This window comes from Rhinolophus hipposideros (genome assembly GCF_964194185.1).
Source record: "Rhinolophus hipposideros genome assembly, chromosome: 12".
Lineage (NCBI taxonomy): Eukaryota > Metazoa > Chordata > Mammalia > Chiroptera > Rhinolophidae > Rhinolophus > Rhinolophus hipposideros.
Window position 1 is genome coordinate 27656422 of NC_138058.1, and position 27686 is coordinate 27684107.

Here is a 27686-nt window from a genome sequence, read left to right on the forward strand (position 1 = left end):
AGCAGGAATAGGAAACTAATCCAGTCTCTAAAATTACTCTCTAAAGTTCTAAGACAAGTCTTTTATGCCATTTGACTTGGAAGAAAAGAGTGGTGGTTGGAAGGAGATTTGGAGCAAAGGATTTTTCTCATGGGAAGGAACCAGTAAGAGGGAAAAGTTGAAGACAAAAAGATGGTTCCCTGGCTGGGGCCTGTTATTGGGTAGAAGAGCCACATTTATTCAGGGTCTAGAAGAGAGCAAGAGGACAAACGTTGGATGGCATTGAGGTAAAATGGGTCATGGAGGAAAGACAGTGGTTGGAAGCCAAACTGCACCCTTGAGAATGCAAACTGCACTAAGAGGAAGCAGAGCCAGCTCACAGGGTCCAGGCCCAGGCCAGCTGCAAGTCTGAAGCCCTATCCACCCACCCTCTTTGATGCTTCACCGGCCATAGAAACCACCAGGTTAGTCTTGGGTGTGGCCTCAACCTGTCCAACAACAGGTGTGTCGTTTCTCTCCCAGAAACCAGTACTCTGTGTGTATCCTCTAGAGCAGTGGTTCTCAAACTTTAGCCTGGAGACCTTCTTAAATCAATTACTGGACCACACCTTCAGAGACTGTGATTCAGTAGTCTAAGGTGGGGCCTGATAACTACATCTCCAACATGTTTCCATGCTGTTACTGCACCCAGTCCACACTTTGAGAACCGCTGTCCTAGAGAAAGCCCAATACCCCTGTAAGGTCCTGGAAGAATACTTAATGGGCTTTATACTTTGGAAACTACTCAATACTCGTATTTATGCAGCAAAGGGCAGCCCTGCACTAGGTGAGTCCTGTGTCTGTGTGTTGGTCCAAGATGACCAAGTCCACAAGCCCAGCCTAATGGAAGGGTAAGACAAAGAGGTCCACATCAACCCGGTAATTGATTGAAGGGAAAGCAGCTCGCTGGAGGAAGGCGAGAACCTTCAGAGGGGATGCTCCGGGGAGTCTTTGGAGGCAGTCATTGAGCTGAGCCTGGAGGAGAGCTGGAGCCTACAAAATGGCAATGGAGCAGCTTTAGAGATGGGGAACAGCATTCCAACCACAGGATCTGTCGGTGCAAAAGCAGCACCCAGCAAGTAGGAAAAGCAATGTAACGGCTCCGCGCATGCGTGCACAGTCCTGCGTGCCTTACCAAGGGAATTCTTTTTCCCCCACCTTGTCCAGGCTGACGCAGTAGTTAAGCAATGGCTGCAAACAGCAGGGCGCAAGGCTGCCCAACGCATCCTCAGCGGCGCCGCCGATGACCGGTAGAGTGCGCTCGCCGCGGTCCTCGTCCATCTCTCCCGGCCGGTCTGTGCTGCAGCCGCGCTTGCGCGGGGCGCCCTTCCGCGGTCGGCGGCGGAGCAGGCGGGTCCCACGCAGCAGGGCTCAGGCTAAGATGGCGGCTGCGGCCAGGCTGGGCCGGGGAGCTGCGGCTGCCGCCGCAGAGTTGCGCAGGCGGTAGGTGACGAGCTCTGAGCTCCGTGTAGGGGTGTCGCTAGGCTTAGCCTCAGCGTGGTAGCCGCCCCGCCCACTCCCCCAAACGCTGGGGGGAGAAGTGCGTGTGACTGAGCCTCCGGCCCCGCCCGGGTCGCCGCAGTTGGGGGTTGAGCCCCGAGGTGGGCGTCTAGCACTCAGGCATCTCCTCGCCCCCTGTGCGGGCGCAATGCGTCCTGCCTGGCTCCAGGCTCTGAGGCCCTGCGCCTGAGTCCCTGCGGTGGGGAGGCTCGCAGAGACTGAGCGGAAGAGCTGATTTTAAATCGAGTGGTCCCCTCCATCCTTTAGACCACGTGCATTTTCTCTGCCTTTTAAACACAAAATCAGAATGCCACGTCGAACGAGGAATACCTCGTCTCATGTTTTTCATTTTCTCAGTGAGGCCCAGAAAGGGGACGTGACTTGACTGAGGTCACCCAGCATCGAAATGATGGAACTCCGATGAGAATCCAGGCCCCTAGGTTTGCTCCCCACCACGTAAACCTACTGCTTTCCCGTGATTTCCCCCCTTCCACGCGCCCTGCCTTTGAGATCTGTCAATATTGGTTAGGTATTGTACCCCAATTTTGCTTGTGGAACAAAAAGAGGAAAGGATTTAACAGGGTTTGATTTCATTGTAGGAGTTTTAATGCTAATGATGCTCTGGACGTTTAAATGCATTTCTTAAGTTTGTAGAACGATTTTTTAGTAGTCACCGCCTGTCTTCCTTTCTTATGTTTGAATAATGTCTTCCTGGAATGATTTAACTTGCCTTAACTATTTTATTACTTGAAACCCATCTCTGTTCATAATATTTATCCATTTTGCTGCCTTTTCCCTGGGCTTAAGGGACAAGAATACTGATTTTCCACTGTCTATCCATATTCCAAGGTGTTCAGGATTTAGGCAGTGGGCTCTAGATAAAAATGTTTCACCCCAAACCTTGAACTTCATTCAATAAATAATTATTGGGTACCAATCACATAACAGTGTTAGTTAATGTATATTGAACACTAACTACATAGCCTAGCATTGATTTATGCACTTCACATGGATTATCTGGATCCAGTCTTTATGAGGTAGCAATGAATACTCACTTCATTTTAGAAATGGGGATCTGAGACTGTTGTGCTACCTGCTAGAGACATAGAAATGAAGATAATCCCCTTAATTAGTTTGTAGATGAAAAGAATCAGCAATGTTAAAAAAATAAAGGCGATCATATGTATGCTTAAAATTCCTCTGACTCCTGTGAAATGAAAATTGTAATGGATAACTATAGTATTTTAAAGTAAACTGGATTTCAAAGGAACTTGCATCAGATTTCTAAACATTTTCTCTACAGAAATCTTATTTCCTTTTCCAGTAATACTTGTTTATTTCCTTTCCCTTTGTTTTTAATGTAGAAGGCATGAAAAAATACCTAACCAGTACTTCCTCTATCAGAGTGAAATAACCAAAGTTACAATACTAATATGTTTCCAATCAAAAAGCATATATAGATTATTGGCTTCTTTAGCAGTTTGTTGGAAAATAGTACACTTTCTACTATGTTTTTTGAAGTATTGAAATACCTTTCAAACCAGATAGCATAGGTTATCTCTTTCCAGGGAAACATGGTGGTAGAAACAGTATTTTATTTTCACCCTTTAAATTTGAAACCATGTGACTCCTTTACCTAGTTTTTAAAACTTTCAAAAGAAGGGAGAAACAGTTTGTAGTTTTTTGCCTCCTTCATGCATAGCTAAGAATGTGGGCCTCCAGATTATAAATCACTAATGCAGACAGATGCATTTCTGTTTTTTACACGAGATATTGACTATCCTCTGTACACTCAGTTATCAAGGTTATAAATTTTCCCTTGAACTCTTTTTTAAATTGTTTGTAGATATTGCTTGCCTAAGGAATTGGAAATAATGTTGTGGATGGAAAATGAAAATTGAGCTTTGTTGTTATTTTCATTATGGTTTTTTTATGTATGAGAAGTAAAAACTGAGCTTAAAAGATTCTCTCTTAAAATGTCATTTTATTTGTTTTCATATGCAGATTTTGTCATATGATGAATCCATACACTGTTAAGAAGCAGCCCCTGCATCAGTTTGTACAAAGACCACTTTTCCCATTACCTGCAACCTTATGTAACACAGGTAAAATTTTACCTCTTAGAGAAAGTGTGTTTCAGAAGCTAATAAAACTGCTTGAATGAAATTTTGTGGGTCATATAAAAGAAGAGATTTATCAATTTTCTATTCAGATGCCTATAAAAAAACATAGCATATTTTTCTATCATAACATCACACTTGACTGTCATTATTTGCTTACACATATCATTGGCATTAAATTTCAAGACTCCTGAGTACAGTGTCTAATAATAGATCTATGAAATTTCAGGATGTTTTATAACACATCCTCTGGAATATAAAAGTTGCTCAATAAATGGTTTCTGAAGTGAAAACATGGTGAAAAGAAATCACCAATGAGTTTGTGTTTCAAAGAATCATATGTTTTAAGCTATTGCCCTCCTTATTTTGATAAGAATACCTCTAAAAATCAATAAATTTCTAGCCTTCATCCAGACTATACAACATAGTATTTTGAATGTAATTCTATCTTTTTTTGTCAGAATCCCTATGGTTTTTTGACAATCTTGTTGATGTTGCATGCTTTTATTTTCTTTAATATTGGCAATAAGTATGAAGATAGGATTTGAAAAGTATTGAAATATGACCACTATTATGTAATGTGATTAGGGAACCTTGGGAGGAGGGTGTGTATGGCAGTGTATAAATTACCTATTTATGTGTGCTTATAGAGCTGTAAGAGATTGGATTTGTTATCGGAGTAACTGATCGGTCCTGTTGCGGTTGCAGTAAAGAATTACAGATCAGCAAACATGAAGGTATAAAATAAGGAAAGTTTATTAGGATACCTTCTATGGGAAGAATGGTCCAAGTCAAGAGAGACAGTGGCCCAGAAGGGTTTGGGGCTTGAACTTTATATTGTTGGCCTTGGGCCAGCTCTGCGTGTGATGTATAGACTTGGGTCATTTGATTGACATGTGTAGGTTATATAACCCATTACTTTCTGCACATGCCCTTACCCATAATGCATATAGAAAAACCCAGCGGGAGGGGTCAGGGTTAAAACCGCAATGCTAATTTATTGTAACTATTATATAATGAGGCTAAGGTTAAACCAAGGATAAGCTTTAACGTTCTGCGCAGGCGTCAAAAACCAGATAATTCTAGATGGATTTTACTTCCCTCTTTTCAGGATGTTGTAGCCACAAAATTATTCCCCTGCGGTTGGAACTGGGTGGTCTCTGGGGTTACATGATCGCCCACCCGCTCCTGTCGTTCATGCCTACCTTCTGCCTAATGATTCAGCTCTTGGCTCATCTCCATTTCCATCACTACCTTGAATACCTCCTGTGGCGGTACTTTGGAAGCTAGCTGACTCTGGTTAATGGCACAAGTAGGATTAGGGTAGACTTACCTCCCCTGTGTACAAGGGCAAGAACAGGAGTGCCTGGCCTGTCTTCTTGAATAACAGAATAATTTAGGTATGAATATTGAGTAACTCAGCATGGTAAGCTAGTTTAATTGGACTAAATTTTTGTAGGACTGGAATTGTGGTCATCTAAGCTTTTCAATTTGGAGAGCTGCTCATTTTAGTCTCTGGTACTTTAATCAGTATTAATGTATTGTTTGGGGGAACTTATGACTACCTATTTATATATGAACACCAAGCATAATAGGAAAAATTATTTTAGATCAGTCGTTCTATTCTCGTATCACCCTTATGATACTTTCAGGGGCATCTTTCTGGATGATGGACCCAGGAGTTATTTTTTGAAATACCAAATTAAATCCAATTTAGACTATAAATGTAATGATTTTGTTAACACCTGGTCAGATTATCCTTTTGCAATATCTTTGTTCATGTCAAGAGAAAATTTATGTAGTGATACCATATATTGTACTTCAGACAGTGTATATAGATTATGCTCTCTTAAAAAAATTTTATACTTATAGTTCTTATCTTCAAGTATTTCTAATTTTTTTTCTTGCATGTATAGTTTTACACAAATGGATTGATTAGAAAAAAGTCAGATTTAATTCTCCAAATATTGGTAATATGCCTAATGTGTGCAGAGATTTTGGTTACCCATAAATTATTAAGAAAGTTTACAAGAAATGATTAGTCAGAACCAGGGTTAAAAGAATCTTGTTTATATTTACAGAAAGTGGTGACGTTCTTTCTTTAATGTTCCATCTGAAAAATTATACTCTTGTAACACAGATTCCCAGAGGCATTTATTGGTTACAGGTATGAATATTTTAAACCAAGTACTTGGACATTAAGGTTATCATTTAAAATTTTTCTCTTTTAGGATTTACCTGGTCACCCATACCTTTATAGGACAGTGATTTAAGGAAAATGAGTGGGAGTTTAGTTTCAATTTCCAAATTTTCTTTTAGATTTTCTTTTACCAAGGAAATCACTCAACCACAGTTAGCTGGGACTGCATGACAAGGTGAAAAACAATTCTCAGTTGTCAAATTAGTATCTTCTCTTTTAATGGTTAAGAAAAGCACTTCCATAACAACCATTTGTTTTGCCAGATTTAATCTCTAATTTAAAATAAAACTGTTGCTTTTTGATATTTTGCTGTCTTCCCTAAGCTACATGGTATGAGGATTATTATAAGATAGGATGAGTGATTTTAACTATATTTTCCTGTTGTGCTTGGCAGTAATAAGTGTGGAGTGGTCTTGTGCACAGTTGTTAAGCAAGTCAGTGCTAGAAAATTGGCAGGGCTTGAATTCTGGTTGTGTCGTCACCAGAGGCTCACGAGATATACAAGAGAGGACTCAACCTGGAGCTAGGGTGACTGGGTTGTTGTGTCCGCCCAAGGAAGAATCAAAAGCGAAAGAGATGTAGGAAAGTGAAAGTGATTTATTGAAAATGAAAGTACATGGCAGCTGGTTAAGTCAGTTGGTTAGAGCGCAGTGCTCATAACACCAAGGTCACCGGTTCGATTCCCACATGGGCCAATAGGCTGTGCCCTCCACAACTAGATTGAAAACAGTGACTTGACTTGGAGCTGATGGGTGCTGGAAAAATGCGGTTACCCAATATTCCCTAAGAAAAAAAAAAAAAAAAAAGAAAGTACACACTTGAGAGGAAAGTGTGGGCCAACTCTGAGAATGAGTCATACTGAAGAAGTCATGATCGGGAGTTTTCATCCTTCCTGTGTCAGGAATTGGTGACGTCCCCATTGACGTGGTTCATTCATCTCCTCCCCTAAGGGGGACCCTCTGTTTCCTGCTTTTTCTTCCTTATTTGGTTTCTCCAGAACTGGCATGGTGGCGGATGCGTGTGGGAGTTGCAATGCAAATGAGATTATAATGACATTATGATTAGCTAAAGGTCAGGTCCTGGTCACAGGGATCATCCTAGCTGGAAGAAACTGGTTCTTGTTTTCTCCAGCTACAGATACTGGATACTTTAACTTCCTTACTGGTGTAACCAGTGAAATACCTCACCTTGTACTCTGGAGGGGGGTTGTCAAATTTCCTAGACTACATGTCCTGCCTCACTGTCACTTAACTAGCTGAATGACTTTGAGCTTTAGTTTCCTCACTTATAAAATAGGATAAAAACAGTGCCTCCTTGGCAAGATGTAAGGATTAAATGATATAATTCACGTGGAGTGCTTAGCACCATGCCCAGCACATGTTAAACACCCAATAAATTAACCTACTTCAGTATACTGCTCTGAGATCAGAATTGGTGTTTTTTTAATCAGAAATTTTATTTTCATAATAAATAATAAAAGCCTGTTTAATAGTTTTAAAGCTAGTAAAACCCAGTACTATCCTTTTGTCCTATAAACTATTGTCATAATAACAAGGTACAAAATTTAAGATTCTGTTCTTTCTTCATTGCTTTAATGAATTTATTCTCAATCTAATCATTATGGCCTTAGGAGAAAGAGATAAGGAAAGAACCTGTAAAGATAATTTTAAAATATTCCAGAAAGTAAGTCACATTGATTCCCCCTTACATGATAATATGTAATGTCACTAACTCTATACCACTGGGCAAGTTACTTAACTCTGTGTAACTTAAGTTAGTTATCTCTAAGCCTCAGTTTCTTCATTTGTAAAGTGAGAATAATAGTACCTTCTTCAGAAGGTTGTTAAAAGTTTAAATACATTTAAAGCACTTGATCCTGTCCCTCGCATGTAAAATAGTAAGCACACATAAATATTTGTTGTTATTATTATAAATTTATTTGTCTTTAAAAGAATATTAGCACTTTGGAAAGAAGAAAATGTAACATTTTACTGTGATAATATGACAGTGATGATGATTTATGATTATGATAGCCGTTGGTACTAAGTCGCCAAATAGAATAAATTTATAAGACTCGTAAATTATGTGTCTTCCTACTTAAGTGTAAGATATTCCTAGAATCTGTTGAGTAACAAAACTATCTAATCAGAATTAATATGAGATTCAATATAGTTATCCTAAATATATTGATAAATTTCTTTCTTGTCTTTAAAAATTCTTACTGTGTGAGCTTGGGTAATAAATCCTTATTTTCTCTTTTCTAATTTTTCTTATTTTGGTTCTCTGAAAGTGAGCCCTTTATAGTTCATAAATTATTAAGTACTATTTTTTTCTAGAGTAACATTCTTTCTACTTTTTTCTCTTTTAGTGAGATACATGTTTATTCAAACACAAGATACCCCAAATCCCAACAGTTTAAAGTTTATTCCAGGAAGACCAGTTCTTGAGACGAGGACCATGGATTTTCCCACCCCAGCCGCAGCATTTCGCTCCCCTCTGGCCAGGTATATTATTGTTCTTCATTTGCTTTCATCGAGACGTAAATAACTGACTTTGGGGTTAAGGCACCTTTATTTCACTATTGCATTTTTATGAGCATTGCATTTTTTTCAGTATAAAGAATACGTTCTTTTATTTTATTTTGGGGTAAGAGATAAAGAAAACTAAGCGTTGACAGTAGGAAACCCTTGTCCTGAAAAGTGATGTATTTGAGAGCTCTGTAACCTGACTAAATAAAAATTTGTATTTTTACTTAAAAAATAATCCATCAAAATGATAATATGGTAAATTTCCATTCTAAATCTTTAAAACTGTTTTTAATAAGCAGTGAAAACTTGCTCATTTCCTTTTTAAGGATAGCTGAATTTCTAGATGTTTCAAAATGGAGTCATTGCAAAATATTCCACTTACAACTATAAATGATAATAATTATGAGATATGGAATGATTTTTTAAAAACTGCTTAGTGGAGACAGTTTTCAAATTCACTAGATAGAGACATGTTAAATATGTATCAACATAAAGCACAGACAATAAAATTATTAGAATGAAACTTTTTAACTGAGAGCTGAAGAAATTATTTGTAATAAGAAATATTAGAATCAGTCACTATCAATTGAAATTTTGGTCACCTAAGCCTGATACTGATTGCCAAGCATAGTTGGAAAATAAAGCTTGGATAACTATTTCTTTATATCCAGCCTTTTTATGTTTCATTAGGAGAGCCAGAAATATGCTTATCTCAGGAATGGTTTTTAAAAATATCTAATTAATAAAAATGTACATTTCCTTTATCTAAACATGCCACTTCTTAGAATATACCTTAGAGCATTTGTTTTTGACACTTTTTTTTTTTTTTACATTTTTTTTAAATTAAATTTATTGGGGTGACAATTGTTAGTAAATTTACATAGATTTCAGGTGTACAATTCTGTATTACATCGTGTTTTTGACACTTTTTGATAAAAGCCACAGTAAAAAAATGCCTTATATTACAACCCAGTAAACACACACACACACACACACACATGCACAGATATACATACATCTGTGTACATATACACACACTGATATATATGTATATATACACACATACATATGTGTATGAAACAAGTGTTTGATGGGACATTATTCACTCTTACAATGTGTAATGCATTCTTATATTTCCTTATTCTTTTATTCTGTTCTGTTTTATTAGATAAAATTCTGATCACTGCGTATCAATTTCACAACTTACTGGGAAAAAAACAACCTACCGTAGAGAACACATATATACACAAGTTGTGTGCAAGGAGGTTCATTATCACCTTGTTGGTAATGGTAACAAGTTAGAAACAACCTAAATATCCATCAATAGGAAGAGTTAGATAAACTTCGTTCGTCCATAGTCTGCAGATACTAAAAAGGATGAGGAGGACCCATATTTACTGTCATAGAGTGACCTCTAAGACATACTGTTAAGTGAAGAAAGCAAGTTTCAGAACAGTGAGTACAACATGATTATTATGTGTATAAGTACAAAAAAAACCCCAAAAAACAAAATGCACTGACAAAAAAGGTCTGGAAGAATGCACACCAAACTGATAACAGTAGATTTGGGAGGGACGTTCAAACAGGCATTTTCGCTTGATAGTTTGAAATGTTTGTTTACATCATATTTTTACATCATGTTTGTTTTACATCATGTTTTACATCATGTTTACATCATGAAATGTTTACATCATGTTTACATACATATTGTGTTCAACTCAAGTATGAGTTCACATATTTTGTATTTTAAAAAATGTAAAAGTAAAATCGCCCTGATCAATTCAGTTACAGATTAATTGGAGAGTATTTCTGACAGATAATCAGTTGGCAAAAGCCCTTTTCAAATTAATCTTTTGAAAGTCGCCCATTTTGTGGACTCACAGAATTTATATTATCTTCAGTTAAGCAAAATGCTTTTGTTGTAGCAGAGAATGTTTTTGCTGTAAGCTGCAATGTAAGCTTCATGAGGACAGAGACCAATCTGTGCTGCTCATCATTATATCTCTAGTGCTTAGCAGCGTCTGGAGCTCAGCAAGTGTTCAAATATTTGTTGAATGAATGAATAACTGATTGAATGAATGAGTGGACAGTAGTATATCTTACTTCAGGGAGGCATTTGACTTGCTTCTTCCTGTCCTTATGGACAAGACAAATAAATATAAGCAGAGTATAAATCTGTCGCTAGTGATATGTAAAAAGGCTGTGTATCTCTGTAGTTGACATGTTTATTCAATACTTTTTTTTTATCAGCAACAATAAAGATATAATTATTAGTTTTTCAGATAGGAGGACTTGCTTATGTATTGGATGGCAAAATTCAGAGAAATTCAAGAAGTTTCATTAGTCTGGAATGGTAGGTTAAAGCAAATAAGATAAAATGTAACAGGAGCAAATATTAAGCCTCATATTTAAATTTTTTAAATGAGGAGCACAATCATGGAGTAGAAGGATCTGACCTTTTTGTTTATGCATGTTGGATACGATGCAGTGCTCAAAAAAGTCAATCAAACTTTAACAGAGTCATAGTGTCCAGGTCAAAAGAGTTAATAGTCTTTGTACTTTGAACAAGTCAGACTATACTTGGGATATTGTGTTCAATTCTGGGTATCATATTTTATTTTGGACGTTGTCAAGGTGAAGTTGTCCCAGGGAAAGTAACCTAAATGGCAAAGCATGTATAATAATGTTTGAAACTCCTGTTTCAGCTTTTTCTTTCTTTTAGGGCCAGAACCTATGAACTCTTACCTAAAGCAGTGCCCATGACATGGTCCATAGATCAAAAGCAGTCCCCTTCACATGTTCCCTTAACTTGGAAATAAAGGCTGTGCTAACAGTGCAGATGTACAGAGCCAATCAAGGTCTGTAAGACCTAATTAAAGGTCTGTGCTTAGGTTTATTGGGCCATAAGTTCCAACCTAGAACCTTGTGATTACTTGTGTATTTAATATTGAAGGGTTGTGTAAAGGACCCATTACATTGTTTCAGGCAAATTCCTAAATAATATCAAAACAGTAACTCCGATAGTACTCCTGCAACGGTAGACTAAATAAAGGAAAACTAACCTTTTTTGGAGTATGTCAGCTTTTATTCCTCAGGTTGTGAAAAAAGAAACTGCTCTAGAGTGTATATACTAGGTATAGTACATACATCAGTGATTGGGGTAAACAGGTGCACTTCAAAATGTCTTACAGGGCTTTTCAAATTATAATCTGCCCTTCTCTCACAGGTTTCTAAAAATTAGCTTTACTGAGGTATAATTTACATACAATAAAATTCACCAAATTTTAAGTGTATAGTTCAGTGAGTTTTGATAAAATATACAGTTGTGTACCCACCACCAAAATAAAAATATAGAACTTTTTTATTGCCGCAAAAGATCCTTCATTTCCCTTTGTATCCAGTCCTCTTGCTTCGCCTTCACATTCCGGTAACTTTTTTTAATAGCGATGACTTTTTATTTTTATTTAAAAAATGTTTTTCCACCTTTGTTGAGATATAATTGACATAAAATATTGTGTAATTATGTATTGTGTAAAATATTGTGTATGATGTGATGACTTGATATGTGTATATATTTGAATGTACATGTATATATGATTACAACAGTAAGGTTTGTTAACACATCTGTTACCCTGGTAACTATTGATTTTCTTTATGCCACTACTGTGTTTCCTTTTCTAGAGTTTCACATAAATGGAACCATATAATCTTGTGTTTGGCTTCTTTCATTTAGCGTAATGCTTTTGAGACTCATCCTTGTGTGTGCGTGTATCGGGAGTTCGTTCCTCTTTGTCACTGAGTAGTCCTATGTTACATGGATATTCACAGTCTGTTTATCATTGCCCGGTTGATGGACATTTCCAGATTTTTATTTTTTGGCTATAATAGATAAAGCTGCTATAAAAATTCATGTGCAGATGTTTGTGGAACATATGTTTTCATTTCTCTTGGGTAAATATCGAAGAATGGGATTGTTTGATTGTAGGATAAGAGGATAAAACAGGATTGTCCATGAGTCGACAGTTGTTGAAGCTGATGATAGTAGGTACATGGAGGTTCTTGTATTTTTCTCTCTACTTTGCTTATCTGTAAACTTTTCATAATAAAACAATTTATTATCTCTCTTTTTCCCCACAGGCAGTTATTTAGGATTGAAGGAGTGAAAAGTGTCTTCTTTGGACCGGATTTCATCACTGTCACAAAAGTAAATATAAGATGATATAAGATGTGTAGCACTTTGAGGTTTTTGAAGTCAAATGCTCCTCTCCGGAGTTTCTATTTTTAATGTATTTTATGCATACCGTTATTTTAAAAATCTCAAGTTAAGTTTACTTCTCACATTTCTTAATTATTTAGTAGAATTTTCACGTTGAAATTTACTATAGTCCATATCCCTCATTTTTCAAAAGAGATAAATTTAAGCTTCAGGGGGTTAAATGTAGTGTCCAAGATTATGTAGCCAGCCTATAGGAGGGCCAAGACTCAACCTTGGCAGGACTAGAATTTAGGCTTCCAAGTGGTAGCCTATATATATATCACCAACAGAATGATTGAATAAATATCTCCATTCAAAGTGGGCACTTATACATCACATCTGACCCATTCTACCATCCTGCAATAACACTTCAGAGCTTCACAGATAAGAGCAGTGGACTGTGTAGTTCTCAGCACTTGGTTAACCTCTAAATGTCAAAAATTCAAGCTAAATATGCTACCCATTCCAACAGCTGAGGTGATACCTGTTAGAAGAGGCTGTTTCTTTTTAAGTCTATTCGATTAATGAGAAATGAACTATTTAAATTTGAATTGTATGTCCTGTTAATTGACATGTATGCACTGAATTTAGTCACGTGTCCAGTTTTGCATCAAAATAAAAAATATTCATTCAACTCCTCTTAAGCAATTAGAAAGGATTACTCTGAGTTCTTGGTGCACCATAAAAGTGACCATACTGTGTCAGTGACGTGTTGCATCTAGTCCAGTGTGCTCTTGTAGATATTTATGTGTGGAGGAGAATTATGATTTGCCTCCTTGGTGGCAATCCCAGTGGCTATGGTTGTTCTTACAAATATCCAATTATAAAATGTTTTCCCCAGTTGTTTAAAGTGTTATTTGTTCTAAATTCTCAGAAAGCCCTTTTTTGACCATATTGGTGAAAGTGGCACTTCCTCTAGGAGCTCATTCACCTTATTTATTTTCTTCATTGCACTTATCACTTAATTGTATTTTGTTTTTTTGTTTGTTTGCTTTTATACCTGTCATTTCTGTCCTAGAATGTAAATGCCATGAAGGTAAAAATTGTTCATCTTGTTAAGTTCACCTAGAACAATGCCTAGTACATAGTATGCACTCAGACTTTTGTAGAAGGAAACAATGACATAAAATTTTCTAAATTGAATTTTCAAGCTTCAAGTGATTTCCCCCAAATGTAGGATCGTGGTGAGCAGAGGTGTGTTAAGTGACCCCCAGTCGTTCCCACCTTAGAGACATCTGGCCTATCCTTATGATTCTTCATTTTCTTTCTTTGGTATTTTTTGAGGGAGAAAAACGGAGCAGCCTTTGTTTGATATATCCAACATATTTGATATGGCACTACTGCTTTACATATATTGTCTAAGTTAATTCTTACAACCAGTTTTTGTCTTCATTTTATAAACAGGAAATTTTGTATTTAAAACATTTTTATTTAGTTCTTTTACATACAGCCTATGTTATATTAAAACATTTTTTAGATGAAAACGTGATTATATCTTACAGGGGTATTTTTCCTTTTTTTCAAAGTTCATTTTGCTAAGTCATCTTTTATTTCTCTTTCCCTTCATAATTTAGTTACCCTTTAAAAAATTTCTTCAGCTCCACTATTTTTTCTTAATGAAATGACATAACTAATAAATAATATTCCAAGTGAGGGTACACATTGATATTGAATAGGTAGAATAGCAGATTTGATTTGTTTTCTTTCAGTTACCTTCCTCATCATGGACTATCCCACTTACCTGGTATCTTCGGCAATTGCCTGTTTCCCTTTTTGATTTGTAATTGATAATTCAGAGGCTTCTTTATGCATCATTTATGGTTTTTCCTAAATGTGTAGGTGTATTTGCAGCTTATATGCTGCCCTTTTTACTCATTCAGACAACTTCAGAATATTTATTTTTATTTTTATTACAAATATTTCCCTACTCAGTAGAGCCCACTATTTACTGAAGATTTGAGGTAGCCCTCTGATCCATCTTCCAAATAATTTATTAAAATGTTACCTAGAATGGGGATGCTGGGCGAAAAAGATGAAGGGATTAAGAAATACAAATTGGTAGTTACAAAATAGTCACAGATATATAAAGTACAACATAGGGAATATAGTCAGTAATAATTGTAATAACTATGTATGGTGCCAGGTGGGTACTAGACTTATCAGGGGGGTCATTTCATAAGTTATATAAATGTCTAATCACTATGCTGTACACCTGACACTAATATCATATTGAGTGTCAACTCTAATTGAACAAAATAAAAATTAAAAGATATGGTACCTAGAACTAGTTTCCATTCCCAATCACGAAGGCATCTCACTTGTTTTGCTCTTGTATCCATAGCGGTGCCCATTTTTCTTCCCTTCTATGTACTGTTTTTAAATTGGTTCTTAATCCATGACAAAAATAGTTTCTTTTTGCATATAGACTCAATTTTTAATAGTATTTAAGCATTGACCCTAGCTAACAGCTTCCTGAGAGTCTAAATAGACTGGATCTAATAGTTTTTTTCTCCTAATGAGCTCTCCTTTAGAAAACTAGAACAATATATCCTACCTTGTTGTTTTGAGATGTTGGTACTATTTAAGCATTTAAGAATTGTGGAATCAACTGGTTGGCCAGATATAGAGGTGAAAGAGTTATGGATTCTTTTTTAAAGATACCAGTTTTGTTGACAGTTTACAAGTCCTCCAGCCCAGTAGCCATAGATAAGACACATTATATGTTTTGGTTCTACAGTTGTATCATTGGATTTCTTCAATACTCTTAAGTAATATATGTAAGTTGAGGTTTTTTAATAGTGTGGGATATCCTATATATTTGATCAAGCAATTATATCCTATTTTATTTAAAAGAATGGGAAATCTCTTTGTCATCTTTAAACACAGAGAATCCATTCAGTATTTTAACTCTCTTTACCTCATGAGAAAAATGTCTTTTAAGCATCTTGGTATCCCTGATACAGGGCATAGTGCATACATCACACTTAATACAAGTTTGATGAATGAATAAATGAGAAATGTTCTAAGATTGTATCTTCTGAAAGTCATTATCAGCCAGATCCTTTAAGACTGAAACTGACATGTATTCTCATAAATGGGTACTGTTGCATAGTACAGGATATATGTATAGGAAAAGATTCTTAAAAGATACAAAGTATTGTTTTATATTTGTCTCTGCCCTTGGGTGAAAATTAGCATTTTCCTTCAAATATTTACAGGAAAGTGAAGAGTTAGACTGGAATATACTGAAACCAGATATTTATGCAGCAATCATGGATTTCTTTGCATCTGGCTTACCCTTAGTCACTGAGGAAACATCTTCAGGAGAAGCAGGTAAAGTGTTGGGTGATTAATACTTATCTTTTTTAAAAAATGTCTTACTTTCTTCACATTTGTCTTGATTTCAGATGTCATAGAAATAATAGATTTTTATCATGGTATTATGTTTAGCTCTGGAACCAATTCCAGAGGAAACAAAACTTCATATATACTAGTTTTATCCATCGCTTTTGAAAACTTGTGTGTAAATTGAATCTGTTTACAAAACTAAAATTTTCAATTATAAAAAAATTTCAAACATACAGAAAAGGAAGTTCACCAATTTGCCCTCCTCTCAGATTTAACAAATGTTAATTTTTGGCTATAATTTCTTTAGACCTATTTATAAATAAAATATTAAAGATACAGCCAAAGCCCTACAACCCCCATCCTTCTTCCCTTTCTACTTCCAGATATGTATGTAAACTTGGTTGGTTTTTAAATGTTTACTACAAATACAAGTCTCGCTAGGGAATATATAGCATTGGTTTTTGTTTTTAAAATTTAAATAACTTGTGTTATTTTCAACTTTCCTTTTTTTCACTGAGCATATTTTGAGATGCATTCATTTTGGGGAAAAAATGCAGTTCTGTTTTATTTATTTTAAGAGCTGAATAATCATTATATGAATAAACTACAGTTAATTAATTTGTTCCTTTACTTACGTTTAAGTGAATTGTTTGTGCTAATTTCTATTACAAATGTTGCTGCAGGGGGCATCTTTGGTATACTCTCTTCATGCATATGTGGAGAATTTCTTTAGAGTATATTCCTAAAAGCAGTATTGCTGTATCATAAATTGTTCTAATTTACATGCAAATTAGCAGTGTATAAGAATTTTGACTTTCTGATATCTTTATCATCACTTAGTGTCTATTACATTTTTTTTAAACCAATATGTTAAGTGTAGAATGATATTTTGTTTCAGTTGCATTTCCTTGATATTATAATACTGACACTGAATTCATATTTTTTCTGGTCGTTATTTTCCTTATCAGTATATTTCCTGTTCATGATCTTTGCCCATTTTCAAAAATTTGCATTGTATGTCTTTTTTTTGTATTGATTTTAGCAGGTTTTTAAAAAGTATTCTGAATGTTAATTTTTTGTTAGTTTTTTCATAGCAGATACCTTCTCCCTAACCATGTGTTACTTTTTCACTATGTCTAGGATGCCTTTTGTCATTCACAAGTTTTTCTTTTTCTTTTTAAAATTGGAACGTTTCATGAATTGGTGTGTCATCTTTGCTTGGGGCCATGCTAATCTCTGTATCATTCCAGTTTTCGTGGTTGTGTTGCCGAAGCAAGCACAGTTTTGTTTTTTTAATGTAGTCACATGTATTCATCTTTTCCTCTGTGGTTTGTGCTTTTTGTACCTTGTTTTAAATAAGTTATTTTGTGTAAAACACTTAGAAGAGAACTGCACATGGACCTCAAATATTAGCTGTGATTGTTATATTTGTTGTTGATGAAGTTTTTCCTTTCTCCAGTGTCATAAAGGTATTGTGTGTGTGTGTCACACACACACACACACACACACACACACACACACACACACAATGGCCTTTAGATGATAGAGTTCCACTTCTAGATATATACCATAAATGAGTCTTAGAAATGTACACAAGACAATGTGGAAGCATATTCATTGAAATATTTTAAAAATATATCAGCAATTAGTTTGGGAGATATCAATGTGAAAAGATATAAAAGAAAATTTTAAGTGATAAAGGAAAAGTGAAGGGTATGTTTATTTACATACTCTTGCATATGTACCATTTATGCAGATTTTAAATAATACGTACATGAAACAGCTATTTGTGTTCTTGATGGGTATTACATAAAATTGATACAAAATTTTGAGAGCCATTTGACCACATCTACCAAATTAAAAAATACACAAGTCTGTTGACCCAAATGTCTCACTACTAGGAATTTATCTCATAGATATATTTGTAAAAGTACACTGATACATACTTTAACAAGCATGTATGCTGCAGGATTATTAGAAATAGCAAACTAGAAACAACTGAAATAATCAAGAATTAGGTAAATGAAGACAAATCATACAAAAATTTGTATGTACCTATTTTAAAAATTGAGGTACATTTGTAGATGCTGATATGGAAAGACCTTTAAGATATGTAAATAGAAAAAAAACAAGGTGTAGACCAGTGTGTATAGTGTGATCTCATCTGTGTAAATTTACACATGTGTATGTAAACATGTACTAGCAGGGCATACACTGAACTTGTGATGGCAGTTGCCTATGGAAGTGACGGTGGGGAATGCAACTTAGGTTTGCTGATGTTAGAGAATTTTAGCTTTATTATATTTTACTTCTTTTTTTTAAAAAAAGACAATATAACTTAATACCGATAGTTATTTATGTTGTTGCCAGAACTCTAGTGTTTGTTGTAGTGTAACTTGAATTATCTGCATTTTCAGTTCTCCTGAATGTAAATAAATTTCTCAAAAAATATTTTTAAGCCCATAAAAAAGCATTGGTAAAAATCAGTATAACCTTAAAAGTAAAAGAAAAACAAAAATGAAGCAATTTTAAAAAACATTTTTTTGTTCAGAGTTGTAGAACATTTTGGAAACTACCGTAAGGCTCTTCACGTCTGTATTTAGTATGATTTGCATTTTGAAAACCACAAAACTAAGAAATTGAAGCTATAACTTCAAAAGTATGCCTTTTTGTCTCAAAGTTTCCAAAAAGACAATCTCTTTTTTCTGCCTCTTTTCAATCCTTGAGAACGAGGAAAGATTACAAATTTATTGGTCAAAAAATTCAAACCTCACCATTATTAGTATTGTGGATCAAGCTATTTCAGTATACTCATGTTTATTACTAAATATTGAGTAGATCAGTGCTTCTTAATTTTTCTTCAGAGAATGAAAGGAATAATCTTTCCATTTCCCCCAAATCACTTTATCACCATACCAAGTTATATGTTCTGTGCTTTTATTTTTTTAATGAGGCATTAAGTTAAAATCATCCTGTTTTAATACTTGTACTTGCATGGATATGAAATTTCTACTGTTGATAATGTTTTATTTGCAATTGTTTCTAGGATCTGAAGAAGATGATGAAGTTGTGGCCATGATTAAAGAATTGTTAGACACTAGAATACGGTATGTGCTTGTCTTTCCACTTGAGATCAGATATACTGCAGAACCAATTTTCTTTATAGCATCTACTTTTGGTAGTCTGTGAGATTGTAGTGGAGTTCCAAAATAGGTATAAGTTAATGTAAACCACCGTAGGTAACCATGACAGTTGAATGTAAAGCCTGTACATTCTCTATATTCACTCCAAATTTTAAAACTATCTAAATAGTCAGTAAAGGAATTTATCTTTCACCATTGCCATTTAGGTTATTTACTGCTATAATGCTAAATTTCTTAGGAAAAAGAAAAAAGACATGGTATTTGGGAGGATTGTGAGGAGAGGAGGACCTATTTTTAGGCTATTGCCCATAAAGAATAATAGAACTGCAGGCTTGTACTTTTTGCTTATAGAAGACCAATGGTTCCCGTGAAAAGTCCCAGAAAAGCTAGACAAAATACAATTAAAAAAAAGGTTGTATGTGAAGGCATTAGATAGCTGCCAAAGCACATAAGATCCTGTAGAGAAGGAAAGCACGTGGAGGCTTTCCTTGAGGCATTTGCTGAGTTTCGGTGTGAGGCTAGAGTATGAGAAGCTGGTCAGGGGCAACTGCTAAGAATCAGAGAAATGTTAGCTTTCAGTAATTCATTGAGATGGGAAGACAAAAGTTAAAATTCTGGGTTACCAACGAAGCTTTGACTTCAAGGGCCAAGATCCTAGAGAGAGATTAAGAAAAAGTAAGCCTAACATTCAGGTTCTCCTGACAAGGCACTTGCTTAGTTTTAGCTGTGTAGGGGAAGAGACTAAGAAGTCGAACAAAAAGCAGTTGGAAAGCTAAACAGAGTTTTAGCAGTCTGATGGTGCTGGGGCAGTGGGGGGCTGAGGGAAGATGACAAAAATTGGACTTAAGGGACTGTTAAGGCAGGTGGGGCCTCAAGAAACATCCAGACTCTCTGTTGGGATCTCTAGAGGACTTACCCTTGAAATGGGGGCACACCAGAGGAAGACCAGGGTCAACAAAGAAATCACAAAGGCAATATAAACTAGGAGAATATTTATATGAGCTTTGGGTTGGCAAATATTTTTTTCGACAGGACAGAAGAAAAATCAAGAAAAAGACATACAAATTGGACTACAATGAAATTCTGACTTTCTTTTCATCAAAAGATACCATTTACAATGAAAAGCAAAGCAAAGTAGAATATATTTATAATACGTATATGACAGAATATATTTTAAAACGCCTATACTTTGTTAAGAAAAAGACAAAAAATCAAATAGAGACTGGAGCAGCCTCTTCACAAAAGCACTGGAGCAACCCACAAAAGACACTAATCATATGACCACTAAACATGAAAAAGTGTTCAACTTCATTAGTCACGAATATTCAAATTAAAACCACAAAGAACTATCACTGCAAATCCACTAGAATGGTTAAAAGCATTTAAGATTGACAACACCAGTTGTTGGTGAGGATGTGGAGTAACAGGAACTCTCATGTACTGCTGGTGGAGATGTAAGTTTTTCTAACTTTGGAAAACTGTTTAGCATTATCTACTAAATCGGAACATACGCATATTCTTGATCCAGCAACTCCACTCTCAGGTATATTCCCAGTAGTAATATACCTGTGTACTAAAAGACTTGCAAGAATCTTCATAGCTGCACCATTTGTAAAAGCCCCAAACTGTTATTAACCCAGATAGATGTCTATCAGTAGTAGAATGGACAAAATCTGACATATTTACTTAGTGGGATACTGTGCTGCAGTGAGATTGAGTGAATTTCTACTACATGCAACAATGTGGGTGAATCTCACTAGAGCAAAAGAAGCCAGATACAAAAGAGTAAATACTATATGTTTTCTAAATGATATTTATATTTATAAATTTTAAAGTTAAAAAACAGGCAAAACTAAGCAATGGTGCTAGCAATTAGGAAAATGGTTACATGTGGTTGGGAGGAGTGATTAGAAGCCAGCACCAGGGGCACTCCTGGGGTGCTAGTGTTCTGTTTCTTGGTCTGGGACAAATGTATGCTCACTTTGTGAAAATTAATTTAATTGATTGTACATGATATGCATTTTTCTATATTAATGTAATATTTCAATGAAGAGTTTACCTGAAGAAAAAAACTAGTATATGTCAGTCTCTCTCTGTTCACTCAAAAGAAGTGAATGAGTATATCTTAGACAATCACTATAATTTTTAGGAAATTTGAAACCTTAAATGCTTACAAAAGTTTATTAATTAGCAAGATTAAAATGTAATAAATACAGCAAATATTTGTGTGAATGAATTTTGACAGAATTAAAATTACACATGAGACTAGCCACAGTTATTTTCTCTATTGTAAAAGAAGCTCTAACTGTGAATTTTACCAATATTAAATCTAAGCCTTGAGTTGTATTGAAAATCTTTGACGAAAACTTATATTCTCTTGAATATATTACAAATATATGTAACCACAGCCCAACCGTGCAGGAAGATGGAGGAGATGTAATCTATAAGGGCTTTGAAGATGGCATCGTACAACTGAAACTCCAAGGTTCTTGTACCAGCTGCCCCAGTTCAATCATTACTCTGAAAAATGGAATTCAGAACATGCTGCAGTTTTATATTCCAGAAGTAGAAGGCGTAGAACAGGTATGCCAATATTATGTGACAGTTTAGATTTAATATAAACAAACATTTGAGAAGAAATTTATGACCTGACATTTTCTTCAAGGGCTGGGTCTTTGTGTTACAATTATTATCAGACTTGAAGACTCCTTAGTTTAGAATTAACTTTAGTGTTATGAATACCTACTGTGTGCCAGGCATTTTTACAGATATTTCCTCATTTAATCTAACAATACAGTGTGCTAAGTGAGTCATTTCCATTTTGTGCATAGGAAATTGAGACTCAGAGGGCATACTGCTGCTCTAGTTACAGAAAAATTAGGAAAAGAGGATTTAAAACATAGAATTTTATGGATGAGATCTAGAAGTCTTTAGTGGAACAGCTCCACTACATCATACTTAACCCACTTTGTGTTCTTAACATTTATCCACTTCTTGTTCTTAAATGTGCAGGCAAGAAACTCATCGAGAAATCATACGTGGTTGTACAGTTAAAAGGAGTACTAAGTAGAGTTATAGAGCTTTATTTATAGCCTGATGTCAACATTTTTCCTGCCCCAAGATACCTAAGGAATATAGCACAGCATCTTCACAGCAGTAATACGTAGTGACCCTCACTGCAGTGATTCTCAATCAGGAAGCATGGCCTTATGGAGAGAGATTATCAAGAAGGGAAAAGAATGTGTGTAAATTAGAAATTTGAGAAAATTCTTCAGGTAACTGTGCCTTTAAAGAGAGGGCATCTCTTAGCTCCTTTGAGAATCACTCATCTCTGGGTAGTATAAAAATATGTGTGTGTGTATATATATATATATATATATATATATATACATAAAAGATATATGCCATCTCTTCTTTGAAGTCCTTATCAGTCCTCCTTGGAATTAAGCTCTACTTTGTTCCAAAGTCTCTTTCTGTGTGTTTCAGCTTTATATTTATGGGTAAGTTCCTTGAGAGACTTATAGTCATATCTAGGTCTTTGTGTTCTTCTGCAACACTTAGCCCTGTGTGTTACACATATTCTTATGTAGTTTGTATTAAATAAATATTTGGAAATATTATTCCAAAATTAGGAATATTCTGCCTAAAATAGGAGTTGATTGATGAAATTCTTTGGATTGGGTGTTGCTGAGATTGGATATAAAGTATCCAATCTTGGAAGTAAATATCCGTTTTACTCAATCCAAAGGAGAAACTAAGAGAGTTGTTTTTCCATTGATTGTCTCAGATCAGATCCAGATTCTTTTAGATTTTTTTTAAAACTTATTTTTATGCCATTATCCTCTCTCTGTATGCTTTAAAAAAATTACGTTAGGTGACAGTTTAGTAGATTGACAAAGGAACATGTTTATTCGCTTGTCCAGGGTGGGGTGATGAATTGGCAGTCAGATTATAAACCTGGATTGACATTTAATTGTTTTAGGTGTGGTGAAGAGAAAAAAAATTCTTAGGTTTATATAACTCTTCCTCACCAAAGGAGTTGGTCTTCACTATCTGAATAATATATTAACTCAAAAGAGTATTAATCTTTTCATTTTTTTCTTTAAGTATTCATTAGTATTTTTATTAACTTACTAGAAATGAAAATCTTCACATTTTTCTAAGGTTTCAAATGTTTATCTAAGACCAAAATAATTAGTTGCAAATGTGATATTTTATTTTTTTTAAGGATTCATTTTTTCTAATATATATTTTTGCAATAACAGTTTGGCATAGCTCCCCGGAATATATTTAAGTAAATAAAATGCTTTGTTAAAAAACAAAAAAAGACTCAATTACATTAGTCTATGGCTAGGAAATACCAATTAATTAATCATTATAATCTTCTCTGTCTAGCTGAGACTCTGCTATTAGAAGCCTCTTTTGAGACAAGGAAGAGAGACCAGTGCTTTTAATTAATTTGCTGATATTCAGTTTGTTTTTATATTGTTAGGATACCAGGTTATGATGCAAACCTTGTGCTTTGGAGCTGTTGGTAGATTTGTTCTTATTGGATAGATATGCATTGTGATAGAGTATTTCAGGTAATCAAGTAATGTTAAATCAGGAAAACAATTTCTAATTCTTTTCTTAATTCTTAAATTCTCTTTGTTTTTTGGTTTTAGGTTATGGATGATGAATCAGATGAAAAAGAAGCAAACTCACCTTAAAGTAGTTTTGAGTTTTCTTTGGGCCCAGCAGTCGGATTTCTTGATAATGTATACCAAACTTTCATTATTAATCTGCTAAGGAACTTTTGGATTAATAAAATATGCCCTTTCGTCATAGAACGATATATAAATATTGCATGTTTGCTTTACCTCATATGAGTTATTTATAACATCCTGAATTATCTTCTGTACACTTGGATATTAACCAGGGATACTTTTATTTTTGTTCTTCATTCCTCATGGTTAATTCTTTGTATTTATTTTATACAGACGTAAATTAGGAGATTGCTTTGTAAAATATTCTAAAATGGCTTAGCTTTTCATGAGATGTTTGAAACTATTCTTACTGAATTTTTACCTTAACAAAACACAGCTGAAACTAAACAAACAAACTAAACAATTCTGCTTTAAAAACGGCATCTAGCTAGTAGCCCTAAATGTAGTAACATATAACTTTTCCTTAAGAGGCAAAAAAAAAAAAACACCTCAAAAAAACAAATCATAATGCTGAAAACTGATAAAGAACCAGGTTCTAGAATGTAGACAAAATTTCCATTAATTATAAGAGTGCAGGCTGAAGTGAAGAAAACTGCCTTAGCATGCTTAGGTTTTACCGTATGAAGCAGAATCTCTCTTAAAAGAAGATGAGAAATTGCTTTGGTCCTTCTTCTACTGGCTTCTCTTGGCTCAGAGATCTATAATGTGTGCCATGCCAGAAATTTGGACAGTTCCCTTTTTACCATAGGGGTGCTGCTTTTGTAGGTAGCCTAGACAGCAAATTATCCTCCTTTCTCATTTTCCTATAGTAATTTAGAGACAGCAGTTCACAGATAATATCAGGAAAGGAAAGATGGATACACTGCATCTCTGGAATGCTAGCCCCCAAAATTATGGAGGTTAAGATAGGTATGGATACAGGAAGAACTGCACTAGTTGTGAATGCCAAGAATTGAAGTTTTAATTTTTGTTCTTTGGTTCACAGAACCAGATAGTAGGATTGGATAATTTGTTTTCTGAGCTATTACAGATGAATTCATCTTAAGCTCTGGGAATTGCTTTGTAACCTGCCCTTCAGATGAAGCTACAGGAACTTCAGATTATGGAGGAGATGGAGTGAATGAGAAGTCTTAGGTCTGGCCGTGTAATAAGTGGCTGAGGTGGGTGATGGATTGGAGTATTGGAAGGGAGGAAATCATGGAACTGAGAGGCCAAGGCATTAAAAAGGTTTTCTACAAAAGGAATCAGCCATGAAGAACAAGGAGAAAATGTGGGGAAGAACATTGTCATATAGACGAGTGTAATCAGAATCTGGAAGCTGGGAAATGTATTTGGGAACTGTAAGAAACTAAGAATGGCTTGAGTGTAAAGTGGAAGTGCTTAGCTGGAAATGGTACAAAAGCAGAATGTGGGCAGTTTGGAGAGTGCTGGAGAAACTTTTGGTTGCCTACCCAGCATACACCCTTGGCTTCTTACTGAGAAGAGCCCACTCCGTTATCATTTGGTTGTGATGTGCCCAGTGAAGGTAGGTCCCACCTCAATCCCAGGGGTTAAATTCTAACTGGTCTAAACCAGTCATTTTACCTCTCTCTCTCTCCCTCACCCTCTACTTTCCCCTCCCCCTTCCCTTGTTATTCCCCTCCCCCTCTTCTTCCCCCTCTCCTTCCCCCTCTCTTTGCCAGAAATTAGTCCAAGTGTGAACATATGACCCAGCTCTGGCCAATGAGTTGTAAGAGAAAGTCTATTGGTGAGTTCTGGAAAGATTTTCTTCTTTGAGAGAGTAAGTCTGCATTAAAGAAATCTCTTCCTATCCATTTCTATTCTTACTGCTCTATACACTGTAGTCTGAAGACTTGATGTCTAAGGCTTTGACAGTGAACTCGTGATATTGAAAAGCTAGTCCACTGAGAATGGCAAAGAGAAAGGAAAAAAAGGGCCTGGATCCTTGAGGACATTATTGACCTTTGAGCCAGCCCTGGAACCACCCATTTTCAGAGGATCACATGGGATAAAAGGTTTTGGGTTTTGGGTTTTTTTTTTTTAATTATTATAGCTTCTGTTAGATATTCTGTCACCTGAAACTGATTGCCTGCTAACAAAGAGCCTCGTAAATCATAGAGGACTTGGTAAATAATTTTACTGGGTTTTATTTGTAGCGGATAGTGCCAAACGTTGACCTTAAAATGAAAACTAACATTTTTAAATTAATTGAACCACTTTTTCAATCAAAGATTAATTTAGAAAGTATATTTTGATAAGGTTTTTATTTTTGAATGTTTAAATTATATATAATTTCCTCCTACATAGTCCCAAAGAAAGTAATCATTCACTATTAGTTGTGTTTAGCCAAAACAAAAATAAAAATTAACCCCCCAAATATATAAAATCTTTTTACATGAAGTATTATTGAAAACATTTTATAAATATGGGACATTTCTTTACTTTTCTTCCCTTTTTTATTTATTTTTTATTTTTTATTTTTTTGGGGGGGACATTTTAATAGGTATTTGAAATGAAGGTTATTGGCCAAGAATAAGCCAAGCACTTGGAGGAGTTTTTACTACCAAAATTAGGATGCAGCTCTATCCAAAACAATAAGGAGCAACATATATGAAAACAGTAAACTTTATTGAGCATTCACTATGTGACAAACTCTCTTGTAAGCACCTGACATCTATGGAGTCATTTCATTCTATGAGATTGGTAATTATGAATGTCCCTATGAGGCACACAGAGAAGTACATGTTCCATTGCCAAACAACTAAGATGGAAAAGCCAGGAACATGAACCCTGGCATTCTGGCTGCGGAGCCTGTACATATCACTACTACCTGTTTGCCCTAAGGGAATTGGAGGAGAGAAGCATTCCTTGTCTTCATAGGTGCTGCCTTCTAGTGGGCAAAAGTCTTTTCCGCCTTTCACTTGTTCCACACCATAGTGGGCCAAAACACTGCGTGTGTGGCCATTTTTTATGCAAGACTACGCAGCCGGCTGTTCTCCAATCCAGTGGGAATGGACATCCGTTTGGGAAATGCCAGTGTTATAACTCCTTATCCTTATCTATGATAATTCTACAGGGTGCCTGCAGGTTGTGCACCACTGACTTGTATATCCCCTAAAAGAAAATATTTTTTCTGTCACCTGACATTTCTAGCGATCTTCCAGCTCTAGGCAGCTCCCGGAATGGTCCACCTCCGTGCTGGCTCTGATCACATCCTACAGGACAGAAACAGTAGATAGGACCAGTTAATCTCACGCTTTCCAATTTGTTGACAATTTCTTGGCAGTAGAATGAGTTTCTAGCAAAGCTAGAAAATTGCCCCAGGTTCTGCCTATTGGGAAAATTTGAAGCCATCCTGGAGAGGAGGATTGGGGAATAGATTCAAGTTGGAGTCAGTACCCTTTGTTCCCAAGCCTGAGGTTTCCTGGTAGGGCAAATCAAGGCCATGTTCACCTGATACAATGGACATCTTTTGTTTGTCTATTTGGTGTCCCTCTTTCATTCTTTTAGCAACACCTTCCTGAACTTTCCTTTGAAGAACTACTACCTCCTGCTGACTGTGTGGCTCTGTGGAACTGTCCTGCTCTCTTTGCAACAGGAGTGGGCGTGTGACTCACATGGTCCCATCAGAATCCTTGACGGAAAAAAAAAAAAATGAGGATGGAGGAATAGCCTCTCTCCCCTTGGACCGAGAGCTATAAAGATATTCCAGAGCTGTTTGAGGGTCATTCCTTGTCCATGACGTCAGTGAGAGGGAGAATCAAAGAGAGTTCTGACAACATTGTGTCTCTGGATATAGACGTGCCTGAAGCTGTTTGTATCCCTGTCCTTTCCAATTACATTAGCCAATAAATCCCCTGCTTCAGTT

At 35.7% G+C, this 27686-nt stretch overlaps 1 protein-coding gene across 1 annotated transcript; it reads left to right on the forward strand.

Annotated features, from left to right (window-relative positions):
• The first annotated feature begins 1193 nt into the window (after positions 1-1193).
• Positions 1194-27686, forward strand: NFU1 (NFU1 iron-sulfur cluster scaffold). Its single transcript, XM_081068567.1, has 8 exons — positions 1194-1461; positions 3523-3623; positions 8207-8342; positions 12504-12570; positions 15840-15954; positions 19016-19076; positions 21521-21695; positions 23777-27686. The coding sequence occupies exons 1-8, from the start codon at positions 1262-1264 to the stop codon at positions 23819-23821; spliced, it is 900 nt and encodes a 299-aa protein (XP_080924693.1). The 5' UTR covers positions 1194-1261; the 3' UTR covers positions 23822-27686.

What these genes read in the sequence shown, in the direction of transcription:
- NFU1 (XM_081068567.1), top strand. Translation starts at nt 1,262, where the DNA reads ATGACCGGTAGAGTGCGCTCGCCGCGGTCCTCGTCCATCTCTCCCGGC. An exon ending in GCCGCAGAGTTGCGCAGGCG is followed by an intron (nt 1,462 to 3,522) that starts GTAGGTGACGAG and finishes TTTCATATGCAG; the next exon opens with ATTTTGTCATATGATGAATC. An exon ending in AAGTAGAAGGCGTAGAACAG is followed by an intron (nt 21,696 to 23,776) that starts GTATGCCAATAT and finishes TTTTGGTTTTAG; the next exon opens with GTTATGGATGATGAATCAGA.